Source organism: Tetrahymena thermophila (assembly GCF_000189635.1).
Source record: "Tetrahymena thermophila SB210 genomic scaffold scf_8254548, whole genome shotgun sequence".
Classification (NCBI taxonomy): domain Eukaryota; phylum Ciliophora; class Oligohymenophorea; order Hymenostomatida; family Tetrahymenidae; genus Tetrahymena; species Tetrahymena thermophila.
In genome coordinates this window covers 603,694-630,349 of record NW_002476319.1, presented here as the reverse complement: position 1 = coordinate 630,349, position 26,656 = coordinate 603,694, and the positions used below count along the sequence as shown (strand labels likewise).

Sequence of the window (26,656 nt, the reverse complement as noted above, 5' to 3'; positions counted from 1 at the left end):
AAGTCTGCTTAAATCTAAAATTTAAAATAATACTGATTTTATAACAAAATTGAACAATTTTTTAAAAGTTTATAAAATTCGCTTTATAGAATAACACTTGGAGACATTAAACTATATTTATCTCAACTTATTTATAATAATTTTAAAAATTTAAATGAAAATATATTTATAAATTCAAATCACACTAAGTATTCAAGCTATTCTGAATATTTTTAAGAAATAAGAATTATATGAAAAATATATTTGCATTAATTTATTTTGAAGATTGTATTTTTCTATGATTTACAATAATCTCCTTAAAATAATACAAGATTTATTAAATAAAAATGTTAGAAAGTAAGTAATAATTAAATTAAATAGAAATTAATAAAACACAATTTTATCATTTGTAAATATTTCTTACAAATTTATAAAGAGATTTAAATATTTTAAATTTTTTTTTCAAAAAAATAAATAAAATTTTAATTTACTTAATTTAGTAATTTAATAAATATAAAATTATTAATTTTTATTAAAATCAAATAAAAATTATTAAAAAATAAAATTATAAATTTTTATTAAAATAATTAAAAAATAAAATAATTATTTTTTATTAAAAAAAAATTGCTTTAAAAAAAATTAACAATGATAATTACCAGCTAAATTTTAAAATGTGTTTATATCTTTTTTTGTATAATTTTTACAAAATTTAACAGATAACGAGTGAATAATTTGATAATTAAGATTAGCTGATTTTAGAAGCAAATAATCAAAAATATATGAATTTGAGTTTTTAACGTTAAAATTAATTTAAGAAAGTTAAGAATGATAGAATAAAAGCAAAAGTATTTAGTAAATTAATCTTTAAAGTTATAAAATAATAATTAAACATTTTAATATTATTAGGATTTTTGTACTGAAAATAACATCAGTATTTGGTAACAACACATTTCAATTATTGATAAGAATTCCTCTTTGGTTTTAATTCAGTCAAATGAAGATTCTGTAAAATATCAAATTGCTAAATATGTCTTTCTTTTATAACTTTAATTTAATTATTTCCAAAAAAGGAAAAATTGGATCACCTGATACTTGGAACTAGTTTCATACTTAGCTGTAATTTGAAAAATTTTCTCTAGTTACAAATAAGGAATTAGAATTTGTCTACAGATCATATTTCTACACTAATTTGGGGATTAGGTCAAAATAATTTCTTTTAGGAACTTATACTCACTAACTGCATGATTGATGACTAAGGGGCAATAGCGCTTTCACTATGGTTAAAAGAAAATTAATCCTTAAACGAGTTAGACATTTCTTATAACAAGTAAAATATCAAATTAGCTTAACTCAATGATTAACTAAAATGAATATAAATAAAATATAAGGATCACTGATTTTGGAGCAGAATTGCTCTTTAAAAGCATTTAAAATCATAAAGGAATACAAACTATAAACATAAAAAATAATCAAATAGAAAAAGATTTTATAGCTAATGAACTTCTAACACAGTAATTTTACTTTTTAATAAATATTTTAATTTCTTAAAACAAAATTATTCATTTGAAATAATTTATAAATATTGTCTTAAACATAAAATATGTCTGTTTTAATATTTTCTCATTAAAAGCTATACTGAACTGTTAAATAATAAATAAGAATATAATTTAATTTAATCTTTTGTTTAATTAGTAACAATTAAATTGAAGTTATTGATATTTCTGAAAACCCTTACACTTTACAGTCTGTTGAGTCTTTGCTTAGAGGATTGATTCAAAGTGATAAAATAAAAAGACTAAGAATGTCTGGTATAAAAATTGGATAAATTCATAAACTGTTTATCTTAGAAGTCTTAGAAAAGTGTAGAGCTCTTTAAGAATTAGCTATTGATATAGAAATACAAAATGATGAATTAAGTACTGTAATAAAATTAAAAGATATTTATGCTTTTTAATAGATAAATAATTAAATAAATTATTAATTTAAAACAGGTTTAAAAATTTGAAGAAGCTCTTATCTTTAATTGTGACATTTTAAATTTGGAATCTAGCAAATTAGATATTAGTGAAAATGAGCTACTTACAAAAAAAATGTTTTACTGTCTAAGAGCAAATTAACTTTTAGCAGTTAATAGCTAATTAGGATTAAATAATGTGCAATAAGAAATTGAGCACTCATAAAATGTGAGTGGCCTACTAAAGGAAATTATAGCCTAGAAAATAGAAATAATAAAGTAAAATCGAAATGTTGTTTAATATACAGAAGATATTATTTAAGAAAGCAGATTTTATAAAATTAGTGAAAACGATCAGCTTAATTTTAATGATATCAAATCTAATTCTATGGAAAACTTTTGCAAAAAAAGTCTTGCCTCAAAACCCACAAACATCAGTACTTGTCCACAAACTTAAACAAATGGAAATTTTTTGTTATCTTAATCAAACTACAGTCCTACTAATATAAATTCTGAATCTTTCATTTACGGAATCTAATAGTAGCAGACAATAGAGAATGACACAAATAAATTCTCTGTAAATAACTTTTCAAATACAATGATGGAAGATAATAGAACTTATCCAACTTTTCAAACTATGAAATCTAATGAAAAAATAAGCAACGAAATGTATCAAGTTAATTAGATTTTAAATAATCGAGGTTTCTCACAGTAACAGCTTAATTAATGTACAAATAAATTTAAAATATATTACTTTGAAAAATAATTTAATTTATTTTATATTTATTTTAATTCAATTATAAATTATTATTAGGTTAGGGTAACATCAGATAAAGTGAATTAAGCTTGATAGAAAATGAAATTATTTAAAAAATAGAAAATGCTGTTTACTAAAAAATAAAATCTAACATTGAATTAGAATACAACAATTAGTTTAATTATATATTCTAGGAGATGTAACGATAAGATTAATAAATTAAATCACTCTATGAAGACTTTAACAGTTTGAAAAAAGTAATAAATTACATTTTTATTAAAAATATGTTGTCTAAATTTATTTTTTATTTTCTTGGTTATTCTAATAGGATTTTATAGATAGCAAATCAAGCATAAGACACAGTAAAAACGTTTTGAAAACAGGAGACAATTTGATACCAACAAGAGGTTTTAGTGAGATTGAAAGCTATTAAAATATAGAAAATGTCGATGCCTCTAATATATACAAAATAGAAGATCCGTTTGCTTATTAGTCAGAGATTGATGACATAAAAGTTCTCTAAAAAATACAAGACTTTCAGAAAAAAATGTAATAAACAAAATAATCAATTTAGAAATCGAGGAGAAGCTTTAGTCGAGAAAAACTTAGAGAAAGGGGATCCATCTAAGATCTTTCAACTTCCATAAATAACTCTATTAACTTAAATAACAATTCTTCTTAAAATAAGAGCTTTTTGTATGATAATTCAAATATAATAACATAAAACAATAAATCTAGCTAGAGATACTAAAATAGCAATAATAATTTAAATCACTCAATTTCTAGAAGAGATTCTAATAGTGCAATTCTGATAGATTATCAAGGCTCTGGTAGCACTTCTCTCAAGTCAAGCCATCTAGCAAGCTAATAAGAATAAAATATTTATCAAGATAATTCTTAATTAACTGCTAAAGATGGAGTCTTAAAGATTAAAGATTTAAATTGCTCTCATAATAGTTAAATGAATTTAAATTAAAAATAACCATAGTTTAATAAAATATCTTAAAGTAGATCTTAAAGCAATAAAGAGAACTCAATAAGCGGTTACTCTTGTCTAAATACATCAGCAAGGTAAATAAATAAATATTTATTTAAAAAATGATTAAAGATAATTAATTTAATATTAAAAGCTATAGAAAAAATTCTAGTATATCTAATTCTAGGAATAATTTATATTAGAAGAGTTTTCATAATTAGCATCCATCAGATGAGCTGATTGAAGAACTAAGAAGAAGGGGAATTTACATCAATTGATAAAAATTCAACTAACGAATAGAAAAAATTATCCATAGTTAATTATAAACTTAGTTAATAATTAATTAAAAGGAAATAATTAATTAATTAATTTAAAAACTAATTAAAAATATAATAAAATTTTATAAAACAAACTGTAAATAATAAATAAATAAATGAATTTCATGTCTTTTAGGTTTTGAGTATTTTATGCAAAAGATTTTAAATAATTGCATCTAATTATTAGATACCTATCCTATTTCTATATTTACTTACATCATTTTCATAACTGGGCTAGAATTCTTATCTAAAATAACTTAGAAATTATACTTATTTCTTTTATGTCTATGAGTAAAAATACTTTCAGGAGTTTAAATTAGTTAAACTTAAAAAAAATTTTGTTTTAGTATAATTACAAGTTGTTTAAGTTAATATTTCAGATTTATTTTTACTCTGTTTTTGGAAGCATTTAAGAATTGCCAATAGTTTTTATGATAAAATATAATTATTTATCTTTTCAAAATGGTTTCAAAATACTTTAATTTCTTTTAACTGATTTCATTTTTAATTTTTAATTTAGTAATCCTCTTATGAACTTTTTTAAAAAAAATTAGGATATGAAATAATTATTGTAAATTTTTATATGCATTAAAAAATATACTGTTATTTTTTTCATATATTAAGTAAGACCAATTTACTAAGACTAAGCTATAAAATTATGAAAAAAGTTATTACCCTCTCTCTTAAAATTTTGGGTTTTAATATGAAATTAGGGTAATTAAGGGGAACTTACTTTATACATTATAAAAAAGTAAGTTATATTACTGATATTCTATTTTAAATAAACTTATTGAAATTAATTTCCCTTACATTTACTAAGCAAATCATTTCAAAACCTGGATTATAAATATTTAGATTATTTTCGTTGTTAGATAAAATTATTTGAATAATAACTATCTTAATTTTTCATCATAATTTTATTTTTATTTAAAGAATAAATATATTTACAAAAACTATCAAACATTTAACTAATTTTTTAAAAAGCATTAATTTTATTTATTTATTTAATTAATTTAATTTCAGTTATTGTAAATAATAATATCATGTAAAATTTCAATAAAGTAATGAATACTTTTTCAGGTAAGAAATTTATTAATTCAGAGTTTCCCGTGTTGTTAAAGATGAATCATTTTTAATTTAATCCATCCATTAATCGAATATATTAGTATTAATTTAATAAAAGTTTTTAGCTGCTTGGATATCTATGGCAGAAAAAATATCAAAAAATGAAAAAGCAAAATCATAAATATATTTCAAAAAGCATAAGCTATTAGATTAACTGTGGGATGTATTTAATTTTATTAATTATTATTTTACATTAAATACATCTGTTTCTTGTTCAAAAGCATCCTTACTTAACTTAGAAGGTTTCACTTCCTCTTAGTTTGTTATATTTTAATTTTATGCTTATTTTTGGAGTTAATTATTGTTAATATCCACACTCCTCTTTTATTAAAATTATGTATAATCATTAGAAATTTAATTTTATTCTTTGATATTTGAAAGCGTACTGTTTAAAGAAGTTCCTTTAATCTTTTTAAACATTTCTTTCCATATTTTTTCTTTTTGTTCAAAAGGCCATAGTTATGAAGGAGGTATCTAAGAGCAGTTTTCATCTTAAATAAATTATATTTTTCTTTTAAATTGCTACTATAAAGGATGAGGCTAATTATTATCTTAGTATTATTTCAAACCTGCTGGAAAAATATGTGTTTTTGCAAAGTGAAATATTTTTGATAATAGTCCGTTTTAAAGGCTCTCAGGCTAAAATTTTTTTTATATAAAATATGTAAATTGCTAACATTTTATCTTGTTATTAATAAAATCTATTATAGTTTCAAGCAAGATAAAGCTATTCGAAATGTTCTTTTATTCCTCGTTTAAAATACTGTAATTCATAAAATCTTAATGAAGAAGCTCGCTAGCTAGTTACCTTTTTTGTGCAAAATCATTGATATTGATTAAGCTCTAATCAGAATTACATAAATTGTCTCTGTTTTATTCAATTTTTTCAAGTAGATAAAATGTCTATTTTTAGGTTAATCCTTGTCGTAGACAGATGCTTTATATTGATAGCTTGAAAAAAAAGAAATGCAAATTAGAAAATTAAATAATGTTTTTTTCACTATCAAAAGATCGTATTTCATTATTAATTAGAGATATTATGTAATCTAAAATTAGATTTTCTCCTGTTTTGTAAAGATTTAAATCATTTTCATCTTTATTGCTATGATTATCATTTAAGTAACTTTGCTTATTCACAAAATAGACTTCTTCTAAATGTTCAAATGCTTGTGTAAAGATCCTTTTTGCATTTAGCTTACCACCTATTTCTTGAATGATCTGCTTTGGCATTAAAATAGTCTATATGCTCCTCTTTAGATGTTCTTAAAATATTGATAGGGCATTATTATCTGAAACTCTTTACTTAAATATTTCAATAATATCATCAATGAGCATTTATTAAAACTAAAATGGGATAGCTAAATCGCTGAAAATGTTTTTTAAAGTTTATTAAGAAGAAGTTGAAAGTCTAAAAGCTCCATTAGATTTTATTTTAGCTCTTGTTTATTAACTGCTTTGATAGACTTATTGTTGTAATTTATTTTCTTAACTTTTATATTGTAAATGTTGGCTTTGAATTTAAGTCTCAGCTGCTATAATTAAAGACTTAGGTTATAACTGCTTATGCGATTTAGAAACATTTAAAGAGCTATTTACTAAATTTTAATTTAAGCAGTAAGAAATAAATATTAGAAGCCTTTCAATAAATTATTCCTAATTGAGTTCTGTTTCACTAATCATTAGCTTGTATTAGTAATCATGTTATATTTTTTGAGTCATTTATTTTTAAATTTCATCAAAGCAAACTTATATTTGTGTTTTAGTAAATAGCTTTTATCCTCTGTGATCATAACTGTGACTTTGTTTCCTAAATGTATCTATTTTCATTTTTTGAGGCATACACTTCTTTAAATCAATTCCTATCTGTTTTGAAATCTATTTTTACAGAGATTACTAGTAGCTAGATTTTGATCTTCTCTTTGATAGAATGAGCTCATTATATCTACTAGTAAATTTAGAATTTTAATCGTTTAGAATATTTTCATTTTCTTCTGATATTTTAGTAAATTTCATTTAATTTTACTATTCAAATGAAATATCATGGTCGTTATGTGAATTCTCTAAAACGATGGATGTATTTTTTTAAGATCTTTATTATTGTTTATCCAATTTGGAATCGCTTGGTGCTTTGATTGAGATTCTATGTTAACTGCTTTTCAAATGATTGGTATCATCTCCATCGATTTAGTGTATTTACAATAGCAAATTATGCGAAGATCTTGGAGATATAATCTTCTAGCATGAAAGTAATGACGAAGAAAGCTTTTAACCTAGATTTTATGAGAGTTATTTTTGACTGGTAAAGTTATTTTGGAGAAATATTTAATTTGATGAGTGATTATTTATTGTTTCATTGAAGTTAGAATTTTTAGGTTATCCTGTCTAAGCTATATTTTTATCTTGTATGTTTTATTTGTATTTCCATTTATTCGTTAAACTTTAATCACTCTTTTAATTGTAAAATCTATGAGTAGTAGTAGAAAATCCTCCAATGTTAATTGCAGCTTAATTTTCGGATTATCTCTCATTTGAACTAAACTTAGCTGTGTAAGAACCACTGTTTTTAAAAAATGCTTCCGAGTACGATGGAGAATTTGCAGATTAGCTTGAATTGTAAGGAGAATCTTTTTAGCCTGGAAAGACTTGACCAAAAATTTTCTTGGTGATTTAATTAATTTAACTTGGCTACTATTCTTAAAGGAAGTTTTTACTATTATTATTGCTGCTGCTGTTATTAAATATTAAATTTTATAGTCTTTAGTTTCTATAATTTTTAGAATATTGTTAGTATTAATCTTCATTTTTGGTTTCATTTGAATTATTTGAAGTCACTAACAATTTTTTGAGGCATGTTTTATTATTGAGTGCAAGTTATATACCTAAGAAGTTTTTGTTAAAAAGAGGGACATTCTTTTTAAGAAATTATTCTTCATCTTTTTTATTTTCAAATTAAATATCATTTATATTAGCTTAATCCAAAGAGACGAATCTTTATTTTTATTCTGTTATTGGCCTACCCCAATTTTGTTTAGAAACATCTGCCTTCTTCTCTTTTGGTGCGTTTTTATTTAATACTTAAGTTGTGGAATTTTCAGCCAGAAATTTCAAATCGATATGCAAATCTTAAGGATGATTAAATTATTAGGTATTCAGCTTAAATGAATCTGATTGATCTTTAAAAGACTATTAATAAAATCTAGAACTTTGTGGCGATTAAAATAGACTAAAATTTTGATTCATGCCAGTCTTTACTTTTGGAGTTAATACTATTTTTTTATGATATTAATCTTAGCTATTCTAAGAGCTATCTCTGTTTAATTAATTTTGAGCAGAATAAGTCAAATTATTTTTTTATTATAAGGTATTCTAAATTGAGTTCTTAGAAGATCTAGCGCTTCCACTTTGAGGAGTACTCACATTTCCATGATACTGCAGTTTAAGCCTTTGCCCTATTTCATTTAAAGATTCGAAATTTCCAATATTTCTTTTAGTATTTAAGCTAAACTAATTATAAAGAGTTTTATCATTTAATGGCGAATGATGCTAACTTCTAAAGCTAGATATTTATGAGAGCAAATACCTCTCTGAAGAGTCTAAATTTGTAGATTTTCGTTACATACTTTACTTGAATTCTCCATTATTAATTTTAAATTATGATCTTTCTGAATTTAGTTCTAAAATCTGAGTCGTTTACATATTAGATTTATCACAATCAAAATGTGATTATTGCTTTAAAACAGGCATAGAATGTTTCCTTTACTATGAATTTTACTTTGATTAAAAAAGAGTACTACCATCTCCATTGAATGAATCATTAATCTATATTTGTAATTTATTTTATTATAGTGGCTAATTCCCTTGTCCAAATACTTTTAAGTTTTCTGACATATTTATAAAAATTAATGTTTATTATTTTTAATAATCAAAACTTAATACAAAATAACTGCATAAAAAATATTATAGAACAACAATTTTATAAACTTTTTGAGAAGCATACATACTATCATTTCAAAATATGTTATATATTTGATTTTAAACCTGATTTTTTTAAATACTTGTGAATTTTATAAAATAGAAATCACCATATGAATTTACAATCAATCTATTCGTTTTTTTTTTTTTTGAGTCATCTAATATGTTTCTCATAATGAATATAAATAAATTTGTTGTTTAGTTAATCAATAATTTCTTATAATTTTAAAATCAATTCTAATATTTGTAAAATTTAAATATTTTCGATTGAGCCTAATAGACTATATCTAACATACATATTAAACAAAATTAATACCTCTCAAAAAATTCTTTTAATTTTAAATAAAATCCTTTAATAAGAAGGTAATTTTAAAAAATTTTTATTTTTTTAGATTTAAAATATAAAAGTTTAAAAAATCTAAGAGAAAATAATTTTAAATCAAGAGCTGCTTTTTAGTTTTTAAACCATTTTTGGAGGTTTATTTAATCATTATAAATTTGGTTTAGAATATATAAAAGAAACAATTATCTTGATTTTTGTTCATGTAAGAAAGCTATTTATAGTTTAAATGATTTATTAAATAATTGTTAAAATGGCTTTCTAAATTCAATTAAACAAAAATTAGAATTTTAACTTTTACATTCTTTAAGACAAAAAAAAACAAATTTTAAATATCACCAGATAATTTATGTAAAATTTATTTGGTTTTATTTAATATTTTACAAACAAATTATTTTGATTAAAAAATAAAAGAAATCTTTAAGAAATATATTTTAAATATAATATAAAAATAGAAAAAAATTTATAAACTGCAAAAAAGTAAATTAAAACCTTCAATTCAAACAACTTTAAATTTAAAATAAACTGAGTAAATCATTTAAAAAAAATTCTAGACAAACTAATTAAACCTTAGAAATTTCAAAAAAAGATTAAAAAGATTTTTATATTTTCAATTTACTTAGATTTGTAGAAATGACAACATAAAATAAAAATTATTCACATTTTTTAATGTAGATAAATTTTTCTTCATTTCATTTACAAAATTTAAAAAAAAAGTAATTACTCCTTTTTAATTATTAAAGAAACATAAATGAATATCAATAGATATTTATAATAAGAAAATTCCAAGCTTGATAGATTAAGACAGCTTCAAATACTGAAAAAATGAATCAAGAATTTTGTAACAAAGAATTCATACGAAGATATGATATCAATTCTTTGATATTTTCTTTCGGATAAGTATCATTTTTTAAGAGTACATCCTAAATACCTGAAAGCCACATATTAAAACAATAATCAAAGTTAATTATATTGTGGTATGTGACAGAGTAATCAAGGTCATAAATAGAGAATAACTGGTCATCTTCTGATAGGACTAAGAATAAATATTCCTGTAAGAATTCTGGTTTTATTATTGAGTCTTCTTGCATTCCATCTGGAAGGTTGATATTTATTAAAGCATACTCACACCATTCAATTAGCTATTCAACTAACTCGCTTTCTGACATTCCTATGTTTAAAAACTAGTAAGATATTAAATCGGCTTTCTATTTTATTCTTTCAATTTTTATAGAAATATCTCTCATTGCAAGATTGTTGGCATCTGCTTAGGTAGATTTATAGGCTTCGATTATTGCCTTATGGATTTCTTCTATCATTATTAATGGTATTTAATTCGTTTTTAACTTGTGCTCGAAATAGTCTATTAAATCTACAAATCTATTATAACCAAACAATGTTTAAAATAATTCATCATAGAAATTTTATATAATATTCGATGAAGGATCTAGAAAGTATCCAACGATTTTTTTATTCTTGGAAATAGATTGAATGAATGCATTTCTAAATGAAGAGTCTTTACTAAAGTTATTTAAGGAAGTAAAATACCCTCTTTGTTTATTAACTCGTTACACTATTTAAAATATAAGATTTTATGGGTATTGCATTTCTTGCATGACCATGCCTAAACCTATTTTTATGTGATAAAATTCAGCATTTGAAATTTGCATTGGTGAGTTTTTTAGTCTTGCTAGATAAGTTTAAAGGACATTATTGTCTGATCTCAATAAGCTAACTACTCCTTCACTAACTAGATTAACTAGTTAGCCATCAAATGCTGGTATGATACCATTTTCATAGCAGAGGTGCTCAAGCAATTTTTAAATTATGACTTTGATTTTTTCTAAGCCACCAAAGTCATCAATTAGTGTTTGAGGCATAAAACTCTTTATGGCGCCTAGAAATTTTTCTTAAAATTCTCTAATAAGATGAGGCGGTAAGCATAGTTCTTTCATCTTGTTAACAAAAATTTCTAAGACTGAAATAAATGTCTGCTCATTTACCTTTAGTGTAGGGAACTCCTATACATATTAGTTATTGCGATTAGCTTAGTGAGAACTTAAATTTTATGAGTAATTATTAGATCTGGAATCATTTTAATCGTTGCTTTCATAGCTGCTATTTTGAATATCTTTTTTTTGATAAGTGCTATAAATACAAAAGTTATATAGCTTTATCATGTAAAAAGCGAACATTTCAATAGAATAACCACTTTATTAAATATATTAAGATAGTACCTCATTTTAGTTTAGCTCTTGTATTAATGTTGAATTCATTATATTATAGTTATCTTCATGGATTTATTGTTAAAATAATTTTCTCTTTATTGGAGAATTAGTAGATTAAGGTGATTTAATTGATGGATTTTTATTTTTTTATAGGCTTACCTATTGTAAATTAGAAGTTTGAATTCCTAATGTTTATGCTCCTTTTATTTAATTTGATGCTCCATTTTTTATTTCTTTTGAGCTTTAAATGCTATTTGGTTAATATTATTGTTAAAATTAATCTAAAAAGTCATATTAATTATTGTTGTTATTAATCTATTTATGATCTAAATATGGCTTTGCTTTCTTTTCTTTATGATTGGACTCTCCATATTATATCAATTAGGATGTCTAGTATTTTTTTAAACTTTAATTCTTTTAGTTGTTGCTTTCAAAAAATTGAATATTTTTTGATGATTTTATATTCTTTGAACTTCCTTATTATGAGTTTTTATTAGATAATTAATCTTATTTTTAAATATCAAATTTATAGATAAATGTCTTAGCTTTTTGTTTATTTTGTTTATCTCTTTTGAAATGTTCATCTTAAGCCATATCTCTTTGTTCTTTTTAATTAAATTAGCCAATTTAATTTACTCCATTTTGTTAATTTTCAAATTTGTTATTTATTTTGTTATTTAAAAACTACCCAACATTAAATTATTGACCTAAGCTTTTCTATGCTTACATCAATTAATTATTATTATTGTTAGTTTTATTTTCGTTTTAGTTAAATTATTCACTAAGTATTGGCTGAATTGGATGTTTCAGAACCCATCTATTCACTTCTAAATTATTTATTTTATTATCCTGCTTTTATTAATTATTTTCATTGATTTCATTTGAAATATTTAATTCTGAATCATTTGTGATTTTGTTACTTTACTGTCTATCAAATATTTCTTTTAAGCTTAAATTGTTATTTTCCAACAAAAACTCTTGGTTTTCCTTAATGCCTTCTAAAGTTTTATTTTTGTTGTCTTAGATATTCAAATTTTACTTAAAATTTAAAGGTTTAAGAAGGTAAGCAGTAGAGCTTTGCTAATTATTTTTATTATTTGTTTAATTTTATAATATCGAATAGACTTTAGATTTTTTTCTCATGTTAGAAGATGTAAAAGAAGCCAAAGAAAATCTATTTTCAGACAGTTATTAAGCACTCAACATTTTAGCTCTTGATAGCGAATTTGATATTTCTTAGACATTTAATTTAAAATCTTTAAAAACTGTTTTTTTAGCTCTATTAGTTTCTGAAGAAATTTTCTGAGGAACATCGCTTCCAATTAAGTTATTTACCTTACTATGCTACTGAGTAAAAGAGTTTTAAGTGAGCTAAGTGAGCAAAAATTTACGAGACTTAAAAAATTTTGTCACTTGCTAAGCTAACTAAGGAGTTGGGATGCGCTACTTTAATTGTTAATTTATAAATATTTCCTAAATGATCTACTCAGAGTTAGATATACTTTATGAGTTTTACTAATCTTCGCTTGTATATTTTTTATTGTTACCAAGTCTAGAAGAGTGATAAAATATATCAGAATTAGATTGTTTAGGAGTTTAAAAGCTGTTGAATATTTTCTCATCTGAACTTTTAATTAAAGGTAGCTCCTTTTAGAATTGCTCATCTTTTAAAAATTCGTTTTTTGGCGTCTGTAAGTGACTCTAAAAATATTATTTTAAATTTTTTGATTTTTCTTGATTGTCTTTCCCCCTCACTGTATCATATGGCATGTTTTTATTATGAGAAGTAATCTTCAAATACTTTTCAGACAGTTGCCTTTTTTACTTCAGTCTATTTTATTGCTATTAATTTGTAGTAATCTTATTTAAACCATTTTATGTAGATAAATTTGAAGCTTGACTATCTTATTTCTACTATTCATGAATGAATTTCACATAGCCAAGCATCGAAAGAAGACTCTCTTCTCTCTCCTTCATTTACCTTGAAATCATTTGCTAAAGTGTATTATTTAGATTTAAATTTTTTTAATCTACTTCTCTGCTTGATCAATAAATATATTTTTAAATTTTACAATTTCTTTCTATTTTTCTATTTGTTGATTTTATTAATTAATTAATTAACTATATTTTTGACATCAAAATCACTTTTTATTTTTCAAGATCTTTTATGTTTTTAATGTGACTTTAGCATAAACACAAATTATGGTTTGTTTTTTCATTAAACTTTACAGTAATAATTTGTCTATTCCACTCATTATATTATTATTCAACAGTTAACTCTTAAATTTGCCTTAAAAATTGTGAAAAAACGGTAATTTATTGTAAGTATTCATACATATTATAAAAAATACTTGTAATTTACATTTTAAATTTTATATAAAATGAGATCATTAATCCATTAGTACTGGTAAATTTTTGAATTATCTTTTTAAAGCCTTGATTTATTTCCTCATTATAAAAATGTAAGTTGGTAATTATATCCATTAAAAAACAATTCAAGAATTGTTTCAAAAATTAGTTTTTCTTGTTTTAATTAATATTCGATTTTTTTTAAAACACAAACTAGTTAAAATAAGTGTAATACGAATCTAATTAAAATATACTTGAGTGAATAAAATTAAATATATAAATTATTATTACTTATTTTAAAATTAATTCCTTTTAAATCAACTTTAAACAGCATAGAAATCCATTATTTGTTAATAAACAAATTTGATAAAATTCATTAATTTTTTTCATTTAACTTTAAAAAAAAATTTATTTTAATGTAAAAACAGTCAAGCATTTTAAATTAAGAGCTATTGAATTAAATTTTTGTCTAATTATAATTAGATGTTACTCAGTGTATAAATAAATAAAAAAATAATCACTTATTTATAAGGAATATTTTTTAATCCAATTTATAGATTAGTAACACTTATTGATCTCATATTATTATAGTTAACATAATTGTGATTAAATTATATTACAAATTTCTTATTGAATTATAACCAAAAATTAAATTAGATATAAAAAATATTTATCTAAAAGTTTTTGATTTTTTATTTCCAAAAAATATTTTAAAACGAAAATAAAAAAAATGAATATTTGACTATTATAAATGTAAAAAAAGCTATAAATTATTTATTAAATAATCAACTAATAAGTTTGTTTATTCTCAAAAAACCCCTTGAAGTCATGAAATAACAAGAAACATAAAGTAAGTTCTAACTAAATAAATCATATTAATTAAGATGATTTGATTTGTCAAAATATTATAAATTTAAAACCTTATGAATTAAAGCTTTATCAATTGATCATAATTTTAGATAAGAATTAATTTATTGTCAGTATGTATGCTCATTTATTCATTCTTCATTCAATTTAAAAATTTTTTGTTTTACTTATTAAATATTAATGAACATCAGGTCTTAATGTATAGACTCCTCCATTAACATTGTAATAATTAGTTAGTTTACTATCGTAATTGTATCTGTTTCCATAAATATCAGTAATTTATCCTCCATAGATTTGAAGCAGTGCTTCGCATGCTATTGTATCCCATCTACTAGCTTTACTACTCAAGTGTGTGCAAAAATCAACTTCATTCTCTAGAACTTGTAATGATTTTTTACCTGAACCTCCATTTTAAAGCAAAACAGCAGGCTTCAAATCGTTCTTAATAAAATTTAAAACATGTTCTTTTACTCTATGCTTAGATGTTGCACCAATCAACTAATCTAAAGGTCTATTAGTATGTTACAATCTGAATTCGTAGGGTAAATAACTCTTTCTACCTTCTTCATCTAATTCTTCACCATATGCATAATACACTTAAGAACTATCTACATGACCAAAATAGATCTTGGGTTTAAATGTAAATGTGCCATTCTTTTCCAAATGATAAGGCTAGGAAATAATTCCCATCAAAGGTCTATTATGAATAGAAACACCTATAAGAGTAGTAACTGCATCGTACTCTTCCTTTACATAAGAAAGGGTTCCATCCAAGGGATCAATCCAAACAACTACATCATCAATATTAAACTAATTTTATATCTTGGGTGTGTTGAAATATTATTCAGGAATCAAATTAGGATTCAAGTTATTAACATCATAGCCAAGATCTCCTTCGAATCTGAAATATTAATTGAATAAATAAAAATTTAGATTAGCTATTCCAAAATAGGATTCTGATTTCATAAATTTGTAATGATTATAAAAAGGACTTAAATGAAAATTTATCTTCAAATTTTTTGTGAATGAAAGTAAAATGATTAGTCTAAAAATAGTGCAGCTATCGCTTAATATTAAGAAGTATTTTTATATGTTTTTACTCAATTTGTTCTTCGCCAACAATAGTGATGTTAGGGTAATATTTTCTAATACCTCTTATGATAAGAGTTTATGCTTTAATATCAGCAATAGTCATAGGATCGTCCTTTCCTTTCCACTATTCAGCTTTCAATCCACCAGTTTATATGCTATGAATAATCTTTGCTGCTTCATTTGCTAATTGTAAGCAAATAGAAAATAAATGGTTAACTTTACCTACCTAATTCATAATTTTTAATATTTACAACAGATTAATCGTATCTTTTATAATTTAATTATTTATTTGGATTTAAGTAAGTCACTAGCTTTTAAAATAAAAAAGAATTTATTCATAGATTATATCAAAAAATAATCTAAAATGTTTGTTTTTTTTCTATATCAACTATAAAATATCATATTACGTATTTGACTAGAAACAACATAGATCTTATTAGCTACTTTCATAGTTATAAAAAATCTAAAAAAATAAAAAAATATTAATTCTTTTCAAACAATATTACAATTTATGACTGCAATTTTAAATAGTTTAATTTTTTAAAAATAGATTTAATTTTGTAAAATTCTAAAAATAGTACTTCAAAAATTGTAGTGTTTTAATTTAATTTAAAAAAAAAAAGAATTAAATATGAATTTATTACATTAGCAATTGACTTGACAGATAATAAATTCATTAAAAATGTATTAAAAATTATAAAATAAATATCATTTATACATTTTTAAGCACTTAGATTTAAATATAATTAATTAATAAATTAGATTAAATTAGAGTTGAAAAATAGGCTGATATTTTTTGATAGTTTACAAAAAGGGTAGAAATTATTAGAATAAACAAATAAATAAATATCTTAATTCTTTTGAAGTTAGAATAAATTTTGAAGCTATAGATGATGCTTACAAATTACTTTTTCAATTAGTTTACTCTGTATTTTATTTTGTAGATTTAATCTTTTCTTCTAGCATTTATTTGAAATAAATATCTAGCTTCTTTTCTTATTTATTTTTTTATTGATAATTATAAATGGCCATAGCTTTTTTCTCTTGTTAACTAATAACTTTAGCTTCTTTCATTTTACGAACAGCATTCATTCTTTTGTGTCTTGAACCACTCATTACATAACCAAGATCTTCATACTTTTAAATTTAGTCAGATGTTAAACCGACTTCACCTCTACGAGGGATACGCTTACCTTCATCATAATACTATGCAATAGCCTCACCTTCACCTGGTAATAAACCATTGTAGTTATCTTTTTTACCTTCATTCAAGACTAATGGCTGTTTTATAAATGTTTAATTAGTTAATAAAAAAATACAATAATAAAAACAAGTTACCTAAGGGCCTATTGGAAGATAAGACATAATAGGTTTATTTTAATCGTCAAGTTTTATTTCTTCATCCATATCATCACTATCATCTGAATTTGATTCTTCTTTTTCTACTTCTGCTTTATCTTGCTAAGTTTCTTCTGTTTTTTTCGCTTTTTCTGGTTATTTGCTTGTATTCTTCAATTTATTTTACATCTTCTTTTTTTTATCTGGCCCATTTACTTTTTCTCTACAAAGTCTAGCAAATGAGTTGTCTGATTCGAACTCAGACTCATCTTCTTCACTTTTCTAATTGATTACTTTTGATCCTTTCTTAGATTTATCTTTTTATTTTTTATCTTTTTTGTCTTTTTTATTGCTTTTGCTTGATTTTTTTGAAGCTTTTTTCCTTGATGATCTTTTCTTATCATCATTAGAACTATCTGAATTTAAGCTTTCATCGCTATCAGAATCTGAATTAGATGATATACTTGAATCTGAAAAATCAGATCCTAAATTACTAGATTTACTGCTAATTGAATCTTCATTATCACTGTCATCATCTCTTTCGTCTAAGTAGTCTCCATTTTAAGATTTTTGCAATCTTCTTAGCTTTTTTAATCTTTTGGTTTCCTCTTTCATCTTATTTTCTTCTTCAATCTTTAATTTATCATTTTCCATTCTTTGGTAAAATTATTGAATTTCTTTCTAGTAATCTTCTTCATCCGTGCTATAATCCCATATACTCTTTCTTAATTATAAATTTTATCTTTATTAGATTCTTTTTGCCAATAATTCTTCTCTGCTTAGTTTCTATTTGCCTCCTTGATTTTATCCATAACCTTTTCTCCTATCATTTTCCCTGCTACTTGATCTTTCTCTTCTAGAATAATGTCTTAAAGGTTTCTCTTTGCTGCTACCTCTGCTACTACTTCTACTTTGACTTGAATATTTTCTTTCTTTATGGTTTTTTTAATTTTATTTATCTCTTCTATCATTTCTTTCTCTACTTTTACTTCTACTCTAACTTTTTCTTCTATAATGCTATTCATATTACTTTTTAGAGTTATTTGTATAAGAATTGGCATCTTTTTTGCTTTTGCCTTTTGAGCTCGACCTGCTTCTAGATGAACTATATTTACCCATAAAAGTTGATTCTGTAAAAAAAATATTTATAAAAATCAACGAATATTAATTAATTATTTATAAATTTTAGTAAAAAATTAATATCAAACAAAGATTGATTTTGCATTCTTAATTTATAGATAAATAATTAACTAGACAAGATGATATAATTGGTTTCAAATTTTCTAAGTTTAATTTAATGTTTTATTTTTATAAAATATAAATAAACATTTTATAAAATACAATTAAACATTTTAATCTATATAAATACTATTAATTAATTATTTGATTTGATTTGTCAAAATTTGAAGATATTTTTGATTGATTTTAAATTTAATTGTTTTAAGTAAAATAAAAATTGCAAAAAATAGATTAGAAAATTTATGATAAATAATTGAATTTAATAATCAAAATAAATATTTAATAAAATTAATTGAAAATAATATTTATATAAATATTTTATCAATTACATACAAGCATTTATAAAATACAGTTAATCATTTTACAGTGTTAAAATTTATTTAATTTGTCAAAATAAAATTTGAAGATATTTTGACTGTTTTGAAAATATAGTTAATTATTTTAAGAAAAATTAAAATTCCAAAAAATAGATTAGAAAATTCATAATAAATAATTGCAATAATTGAAAAAATATTTAATAAAATTAATTTAAAGTTATATTCATTTTAATATTTATGAATCACAAATAATCATTTATAAAATACAGTTAATCATTTTACAGTGTTAAAATTTATTTAATTTGTCAAAATTAGAAGATATTCTTGATTGCTTTGAAAAAAAATTAATTATTTTATGTTTAATAAAAATCGCAAAAAATAGTAATAAATATTCATAATAAATAATTGAAAAAAAATTTAATAAAATTAATTTAAAGTTAATTTGTCATAATTTGAAGATATTTTTGGGAACTTTAAAATTTAATTGTTTTAAGTAAAATTATAATTGTAAAAAAAATATATATTAGGAAGAATCAAATTTAATAATGAAAATAACATTTAGTAAATTATCTTATTACTTATAAGCTCCTGATCAGTGATTTACAATATTCAAACAAAAATTGAAAAAAATAATTAATAATGTTTTTATCTAAATGATAAATTTAGTATTATCATTCATTAGAATACAATTAATAAAGTTGTTTTTATTTTAGATCAAATAAATTAGTAGAAAATAAGCAAAGAGTTTACAAAATATTAAATATGAAGATTGAACAGCTTTTTTTATCAAAAAAAATCTTTTATCTCTTATACCTTTTAAAAGCAATATATTCAACTCTTTACACTATTAATATCTCGGAGAAAGGTTTTAATCCTGATTTTTATTTATGCTAGTAATATGCTATTGCCTCTTACGCAAATAGCAATACATTTGTCTTGTTGGAGTTTTTTTAATTTCCAGAATTTAGAATAGTAAAAACTGCTAATTTTAATATCCCTTTCCCGAATAATAATGCTAATATTTAAACTGATGGTGAAGCTTAATGCTTATTATATTTTGTTATTTAAGATAGCAAGAATAATTTGTAAGCTCATTCTATTAGCTTTAAAGACCTAAGTCATATTTAATCTGATCCACAGTAATGTAATTAAAATAAAGAAAACAATTATCATCTTACTAATTTATTTTAAATTTTTTTGTAGATAGAAGATAGCTCAGAAGTGTTTAGATATTGAAATAGGATGATCAAGACCCAAATGATAGAGTGAAAGAAAAGATAGTGTTTTTTTTAAAAGATACAAATCTATATTTTATTGATGTAATTATTTAGATGCAAAGACGTCTAGTTTGGTACACTATTTAAGATTTTAGTATCCAATCTGTTAGTAGGGGAGTCATAGCTGGTGTTTCTAGTTCTTTAGAACAAAAAATATATTTATTTAAAAAAAATCAAGAAAATTCTGACATTTAACTTTTTAATTTAGATCTCACTTTACCTGAAATTTATTAGAGCATTAACGCTGTAAAGGAAATTAATATTCTAGAATGGTATAATTTTTTAACTGACTAAGCTTTTGCCTTATCTGTCTACGATTTTACTAAGTAATAGAATTACATTTATTGGGTTTTGGTGATATAAGACTATAAAATTTAAAAGGTAAAATACAAGCTACCTAATTATTATTCTTTGATGCTTTTCTAGACTATTTAGTCAGATAATAAAAAGTGCATAAACTTTTCAAACAAAATTTCATATGATAATGAAGAATAATATAGTATTCTTTGTCCAAAATATATCCTTTTTAATAATGGTTATCAATCAGATCTTAATGACAGATATTCTATTTTTATATAAAGCAAATCTTCAATAATTTTTATTCAATATAGCAATACTGATAAAAGTATAGTGAATATATTTAAATAATAAAACAACACAAATAGTTTGTCTCTGAGCTAATATTTAAGCAATAATATTACTTGTATATCAAATCCTAATTATGTTTCATATAGGATAAACATAAAAGAAAATAAAAATGAAAAAATCTTTGAAGTATTTTGCAAAATGGATTAAAGCTCATATTATGTGGTTTAAGCTGGCTTGCTTTAAAATGAAATTCCAACAAGTGATTTGATGAAAATTTTTGGGTATTCTAGCTTAGGAGTATTTATAGCTATTTTAATAGGATTCATAATCTTATTATTGAAAAAAAGAAGAATTCAATAGCAAATCATATAAGATCTCTTCGTATGCTAACAAGAAAAAAAGAAATATGTTTTAAATCAAGACCAGTTTAATGAAAAATATGAGATTTTAGAAGATAAAAGTTTAGGAAGAGGAACATTTGGTTCTGTGTTTGAATGTATAGAAAAACCCAGTAAAATTGCATTAATGTATAATAAGAAATTAAAAGAGCAAAAAAGGGCAGTAAAAAAAATTATTATCAGGAAAGATATAGCCTAAGAATAACTGTAAGAAGTTTATCTTCTAGATAGACTTCAAGTATATCCAAATGTTATTAGATTAATCAACTATTTTTACCTACCTGACAAGTAGCTATTCATTATTTTAGAATTAGCTTAATCAAGTCTTGAACAAGAAATACAGGAAAGGATTAAAGAAGTAAATAATTTTTATTTTAAACAAGAAATAAATATTTTTTCATTTAATGTAAAGAAAAAGCACTACACCAAGGATGAAATATTAGACTTTTGCAAACAAATAGGCTTTTTGATAAGAGACTTGCATAACAAGCAAGCTATAACTCATAGAGATTTAAAACCTTAGAATATCTTGATAGCGAATGATACCTATAAGCTTTCAGATTTTGGAGCAGCAAGATAGTTAAGTTTAGAAGATTTCTATAGACAAAATACACATGTAGGTTCTCTGAAATGGATGTCTCCTGAAATGCGAGAAGGAGTTGAATAGAATAACATAATCTAAAAATATAAATTGAACTACTATTAATGCGATGTTTTTAGCTTAGGATTAATATTGATGAGAATGGTAACTCTTGAACACATAGATGGAGTTAATACTGATGAAGAAATGAAAAATTTTAAAGTGAAAAGAATGATGGAAAAAAGAAAAGATTTGGGAGCGGAATTTTTAAAAGTTATTGAAGACATGCTTATCTTTGATTTAAAAACTAGAATAGATATGTCAGCTTTTAAGGTCAGAATCGAAGCTATAATTAAAGATATGCTTAATGAAACGCAAGATATAAATTGTTTAATTGAAGAATAAGATGATTAAAATGTAATTGTTTAAGGAGGAAGTGGTGTGAGAAACGTCTCTAAAGGAGCAGAGGAAGCTTCAATAAATACCATCAATATTTTTCAAAAAAAATAAAATTGAAAACCATTGAATTTTATTTAAAATAAAATAAAATTAATAAGAAAAAAATGAACAACAATATTTTTTTCATATTTTTAAAAGTTTTATTATTTTATTTTATTATTATTATTATTAGTTTAATTTCAATTTTTTTGTTAATTTTGTATCAATTTTTGTAAATTTATTTAGTTTCTAATAATACTTGTTTATTAAATTTAGCTCTTATTTAAAAAAAATCTTCAATGCAAATCATATCTATCAGATAAGTTTATTTTATTTCAAAATTAACAAACAGATGGAAAATTACTAATATGGTAGAACATAAATATTCTGTTTCCTAATGATTTATTTAGTTTTTCCTTTATAATCAATTTAAAAATTGGTCTTTTTCATCAAATATTAAATTTAGCAATTATTTATTCTCAAGATCGACCGACTCAATTTCATTAAATATTAATTCTTTTTTTAAATAGTTTTTTTTTTGATTTAACAGTATAAACTATTCAAGCACACTTAATTAAGTAATTTTTATTTTTTTGTAAGTAAGTGAGTGATTTAACTTTATATTTGCACTAAATTAATACCATTAACAGAAATTTTGTTACAAATTTAAATATCTTCGACATAAATCTTTAATTTTTAAAATGTTTAATGGGGTAAGTGAAATAGATATAATTCAAATAAATTATACCACAAAAAATTGAATACTTTTTATATTTTAGTTATAGTTGAATTACTTTTGATATTTTCGAGCGATTAAGGAATATTGTTTACATATAAAAGTATTTAGCATTCAAATTACAAACAAAATAGCAATATATTATCTAAGACTTTATCTTTTCTATTCAAAAAAAAATATAAATCTAAATTAAAACTTTAGATTTTATTAGGTCTTTGTTTATTCATGTTTATACAAGTTGATTAAAATTTTGAGGTAAGTTGATGATAAAAATATAATTCAAACAGCGTTTAAACAATTTAAAATAGAAGCAAGCATACAACCTATAAAAGAAAAGCAAGAATTTAGTTATAAAAATTATCATTAAAAATTTTATTAGAGAAATAAAATTTAATACATAATAAAGTAGTTAGAATTAAAATAAATATAAACAAACACATACATAGTAAATAGCTAAAATATTCTAACTAAATATACTAACATATAAAGAACATCTTTAAAGTGCTAATTTTAAATATACTTCATAGAGCTTTTAAAAAGGGATATAAGATAAACAACAGATATTTTTTATTTGAAATGCTTCTCCTATCTTTTTTTGTGTCTTGCTTGAATTACTTATCCGATAAAAAATCATTGAAATTTAATTATAGAACACAATTAAAAAGGTATTTCTTAAATACTTTCTATATGATTCCTCAACTTAGGTTGAAATGGTTCTAACCTTTTTTTGGAATTATATCTCACTTCTTGATTTTACTGTTAATAGTTATTTTCTTATCTTACATATACTTTACTGCTTTCATACTAATAGAAATTAGCAGCTACTTTTACGGATATTATATTCATTCCCTGCTGAGGATGTAAATTTTTGTTAATGTCTAGCTAGCCTCACTGATAACTCACTATTTTTTAGATATATTTTTTGTTATGGCATTTATTTATTCTGATTAAAGCATCTATTGTTTGTGGGCTTTTGCTTTGTTCCATTTGATTTTATTCTTATATGAAATTGTAAATTTAATATAAGCTATAAGTTAAAGATCAAGCATGCCTTATTTATCAGAATTTCAAAATATATTTTACTTAGGAAATTACAACAAAGAAACATATATAGCTACACAAAAAAAAAATTAAATTTAAATAATTAGAGTAAGTAAAAATAATCTATTTGGCAAGATTGAATACTCCTAAAAGAAAACAATGAACATTGATGCATTTACTGTAATAGAAAGTATCGATTTGAAAAGAAATATATTAATTACCCAAACTGATAATTAATATCTTTCATTCTATTCTTTGCCTAATTTAGAATTCAAGTTCACAACTCCTCTCTATAAAAAAAGCTGTAATTTTTTCTATTTTATTTTTGAAGATTTGAATAAAAAACTAAATATCCTTTAACATCTAACAATATAATTTTTTAAAAATATTTTTATATTTTACAGTAAAAATTATTTTTACTTTAAGTTAGCAATTTTAACTTCAGAAAATATTAATTTATCAATATTCTAAGAACTATTTTTCTTTTATGCTTACACAAAAGCCATTTACTTTTCCCAACTTAAAAAATTAAAAATTTTTTGACTATTTTATCTGTTGCGTTGATGTAAAATAAAATTTTTTTTTAGCACTTATTTGCCTTTTAGATTTTTATAAAAATAAAAAGTTAACTTCAAAGCTCTCAAAATACTTGCTTGAAAATATCAAATAATAGTTTTTTTGATTCCTTTTACTACAATACTTTATAATATAAATATTTATCATTAAAAAAAAAATTTTAAGGTTATCACCTATTTTAAAAAATTAATCTTACCCGTAAAAATAATTAACAAAACTTTTTCATAATGAATTAAATTAATTAATTATAGATAGATGAAGGATTTTGATAAATTTTACAATTATATTTTTTCAACTTATATAACAAATACTAATTTTGAATTTCATTAAATAATTTTAAGGTATAAGAGTGTGGGATGAAAAAGGAGAAGTTATTTATGTTGATTATAATAAGACTAGAAAGACGACTGATTTAGATTTTCTTAGCATACAAGATGTGTTTTAAAAAGGGTTTTCGCTTGAATTAACTGCTAATTTTCAGCATAAATAATAGCTGATTTACTATGGAAACATTAAAATAGATAATGATAAATATTAAAGGTATGTTGTGGCCTGCAATTACCCTTCCCATGACATAATTGCAATAAATATAGAAAAATCAGAAATTGATACTTTATATAAAAATACTGAATAAAATTCTATTAAATTCAAAATAAGTCCACAATAAATATTAATATTTAGCAATAATCACTTTCCTTCACTAATAATTTTAGATGTGCCTTCTTATTTAATAGGAAGAGTAAACTGCCTTTAGTTATTATCAGGATTTTATCCAATTCAAGTTAAAAATATTGATTACCATATAATTCTCTACCCAAACGATAGCAATAAAATTGATTATTTCTTTTTGGCGAGAATTCAAAATAACTCTCTCAAAATTATTTAGAGATGTAAAACTTTTAATACTCAAATACAAGAAATTCATTATGACCCAATCTTAAACATTTTTATTATCTTAACTAAAAATAAAATATTCTTTATGAATGTTAATTGCGAAATTATAACATATAATCAAAATAATGAAATTTAATTAAACATATCAATCGATGATTGAAAGCCTCTTTAAAAAAAATATTCAATTTTAATACTAAAAATAATAGTAATAATTTGCATTCATTATTTAAGGGAAATACTTAATGTTTTTTAGCAAACTTTATAAATTATAACAAATTTATGTTTTTGTAAAATATTATTTAATTGTGTTCTTTTTTCTTATTATTCTATTTAAATATCATTCGTTTATTCAAGTAATATTTCAATTATCATTATCCATTTTTTATTATATTTTTTAGGTTACTTGATAGAGCATTGGAATTTCCTAAATTTCTTCCAACAATTTAATTAATAAATACTTAAGATAAGAAAATAAATCAATAATTTTCAAAAAAAAATTTTTATTTCTTTACAATTAATCCATTTAACTTGTAATCAATATCAGACTTTTTTAAAAAATATACATACTCAGTTATCAACTATATTATTCTTGAAAGTTCATAAATTTTTTCTTAAAATATCTATTTTTTCAAGGATTCAGCAAAGATTCTTTTTCAAAACTAATATTTATGATTATTTTATAGCATTGTAACATAAAAATTTTATGATGATAATCTAATTTAAATATTATTCATTTATTAATAAATTCTTAAACAATTTACAAATATTGAATTCAAACAAACTGTATTACTATTTTTATATTATTTACAAATTACACAAATCAAAAATACTGTTCGAGTTTTATTTATCAATTTATTTTCATAATATAAATTTCATCTCCCTCCAACTTTGCTTACTACTGTTTTTTAAGAATATCATAATAGTAAATAATATTTATTAATTTATTTAAAACGTTAATTTAATATACTTTTAAATCCACCCAAAAAAATATTTATTCTATTTCTATTTATTTTTTCCCTATTATTTCCACAATTTTCAGATATTTAGTTATTGTTTTTATACATTTATTTTCTTATCTTAAGTATAAATTCTATCTTTACAGATTTACTTTTAAATATATAGTTTTTAATCAAATTTACTGATACTCAATTAATTGCAAATACGATAAATGGAACAAAATTATAAAGAATTTCTAATTTAAATTTGATAAAACTCTTTATAAAATTAAAAAGCACTATAATTTTTTATTCACACTATCCTTTATAAAAATATCCTTCA

General features: G+C 22.1%; 7 protein-coding genes across 7 annotated transcripts; 3 read left to right on the top strand and 4 right to left on the bottom strand. All coding sequences in view use genetic code 6, as the record gives it.

Moving 5' to 3' along the window:
- Window positions 1–804: 804 nt before the first annotated feature.
- On the top strand, window positions 805–3,944 carry TTHERM_00318640 (hypothetical protein; the record flags this gene model as incomplete). The annotated part of the gene is made up of 9 exons (XM_001021446.3): window positions 805–831; window positions 886–984; window positions 1,050–1,306; window positions 1,368–1,490; window positions 1,672–1,900; window positions 1,971–2,661; window positions 2,748–2,947; window positions 3,019–3,761; window positions 3,821–3,944. 9 exons carry the CDS (start codon window positions 805–807, stop codon window positions 3,942–3,944), a joined length of 2,493 nt encoding a protein of 830 aa, XP_001021446.3.
- A 1,092-nt stretch (window positions 3,945–5,036) lies between these two features.
- TTHERM_00318630 (hypothetical protein) lies at window positions 5,037–8,996 on the bottom strand (the record flags this gene model as incomplete). Its single annotated transcript, XM_001021445.2, has 1 exon — window positions 5,037–8,996. One exon carries the CDS (start codon window positions 8,994–8,996, stop codon window positions 5,037–5,039), a length of 3,960 nt encoding a protein of 1,319 aa, XP_001021445.2.
- A 1,254-nt stretch (window positions 8,997–10,250) lies between these two features.
- Window positions 10,251–13,640, bottom strand: TTHERM_00318620 (hypothetical protein; the record flags this gene model as incomplete). The annotated part of the gene is made up of 1 exon (XM_001021444.3): window positions 10,251–13,640. One exon carries the CDS (start codon window positions 13,638–13,640, stop codon window positions 10,251–10,253), a length of 3,390 nt encoding a protein of 1,129 aa, XP_001021444.2.
- A 1,362-nt stretch (window positions 13,641–15,002) lies between these two features.
- TTHERM_000318619 (inositol monophosphatase family protein) lies at window positions 15,003–16,191 on the bottom strand (the record flags this gene model as incomplete). The annotated part of the gene is made up of 2 exons (XM_012798943.1): window positions 15,003–15,765; window positions 15,965–16,191. 2 exons carry the CDS (start codon window positions 16,189–16,191, stop codon window positions 15,003–15,005), a joined length of 990 nt encoding a protein of 329 aa, XP_012654397.1.
- Window positions 16,192–16,868: 677 nt separating this feature from the next.
- TTHERM_00318610 (Ras-induced vulval development antagonist protein) lies at window positions 16,869–18,479 on the bottom strand (the record flags this gene model as incomplete). The annotated part of the gene is made up of 2 exons (XM_001021443.2): window positions 17,295–18,479; window positions 16,869–17,237 (listed from the first exon to the last, which is right to left on the bottom strand). Exons 1-2 carry the CDS (start codon window positions 18,411–18,413, stop codon window positions 16,869–16,871), a joined length of 1,488 nt encoding a protein of 495 aa, XP_001021443.2. The 5' UTR covers window positions 18,414–18,479.
- A 1,269-nt stretch (window positions 18,480–19,748) lies between these two features.
- TTHERM_00318600 (kinase domain protein) lies at window positions 19,749–22,209 on the top strand (the record flags this gene model as incomplete). Its single annotated transcript, XM_001021442.2, has 3 exons — window positions 19,749–19,989; window positions 20,054–21,471; window positions 21,526–22,209. 3 exons carry the CDS (start codon window positions 19,749–19,751, stop codon window positions 22,207–22,209), a joined length of 2,343 nt encoding a protein of 780 aa, XP_001021442.2.
- A 1,234-nt stretch (window positions 22,210–23,443) lies between these two features.
- On the top strand, window positions 23,444–25,538 carry TTHERM_00318590 (transmembrane protein, putative; the record flags this gene model as incomplete). Its single annotated transcript, XM_001021441.3, has 2 exons — window positions 23,444–24,212; window positions 24,826–25,538. 2 exons carry the CDS (start codon window positions 23,444–23,446, stop codon window positions 25,536–25,538), a joined length of 1,482 nt encoding a protein of 493 aa, XP_001021441.2.
- Window positions 25,539–26,656: the final 1,118 nt, after the last annotated feature.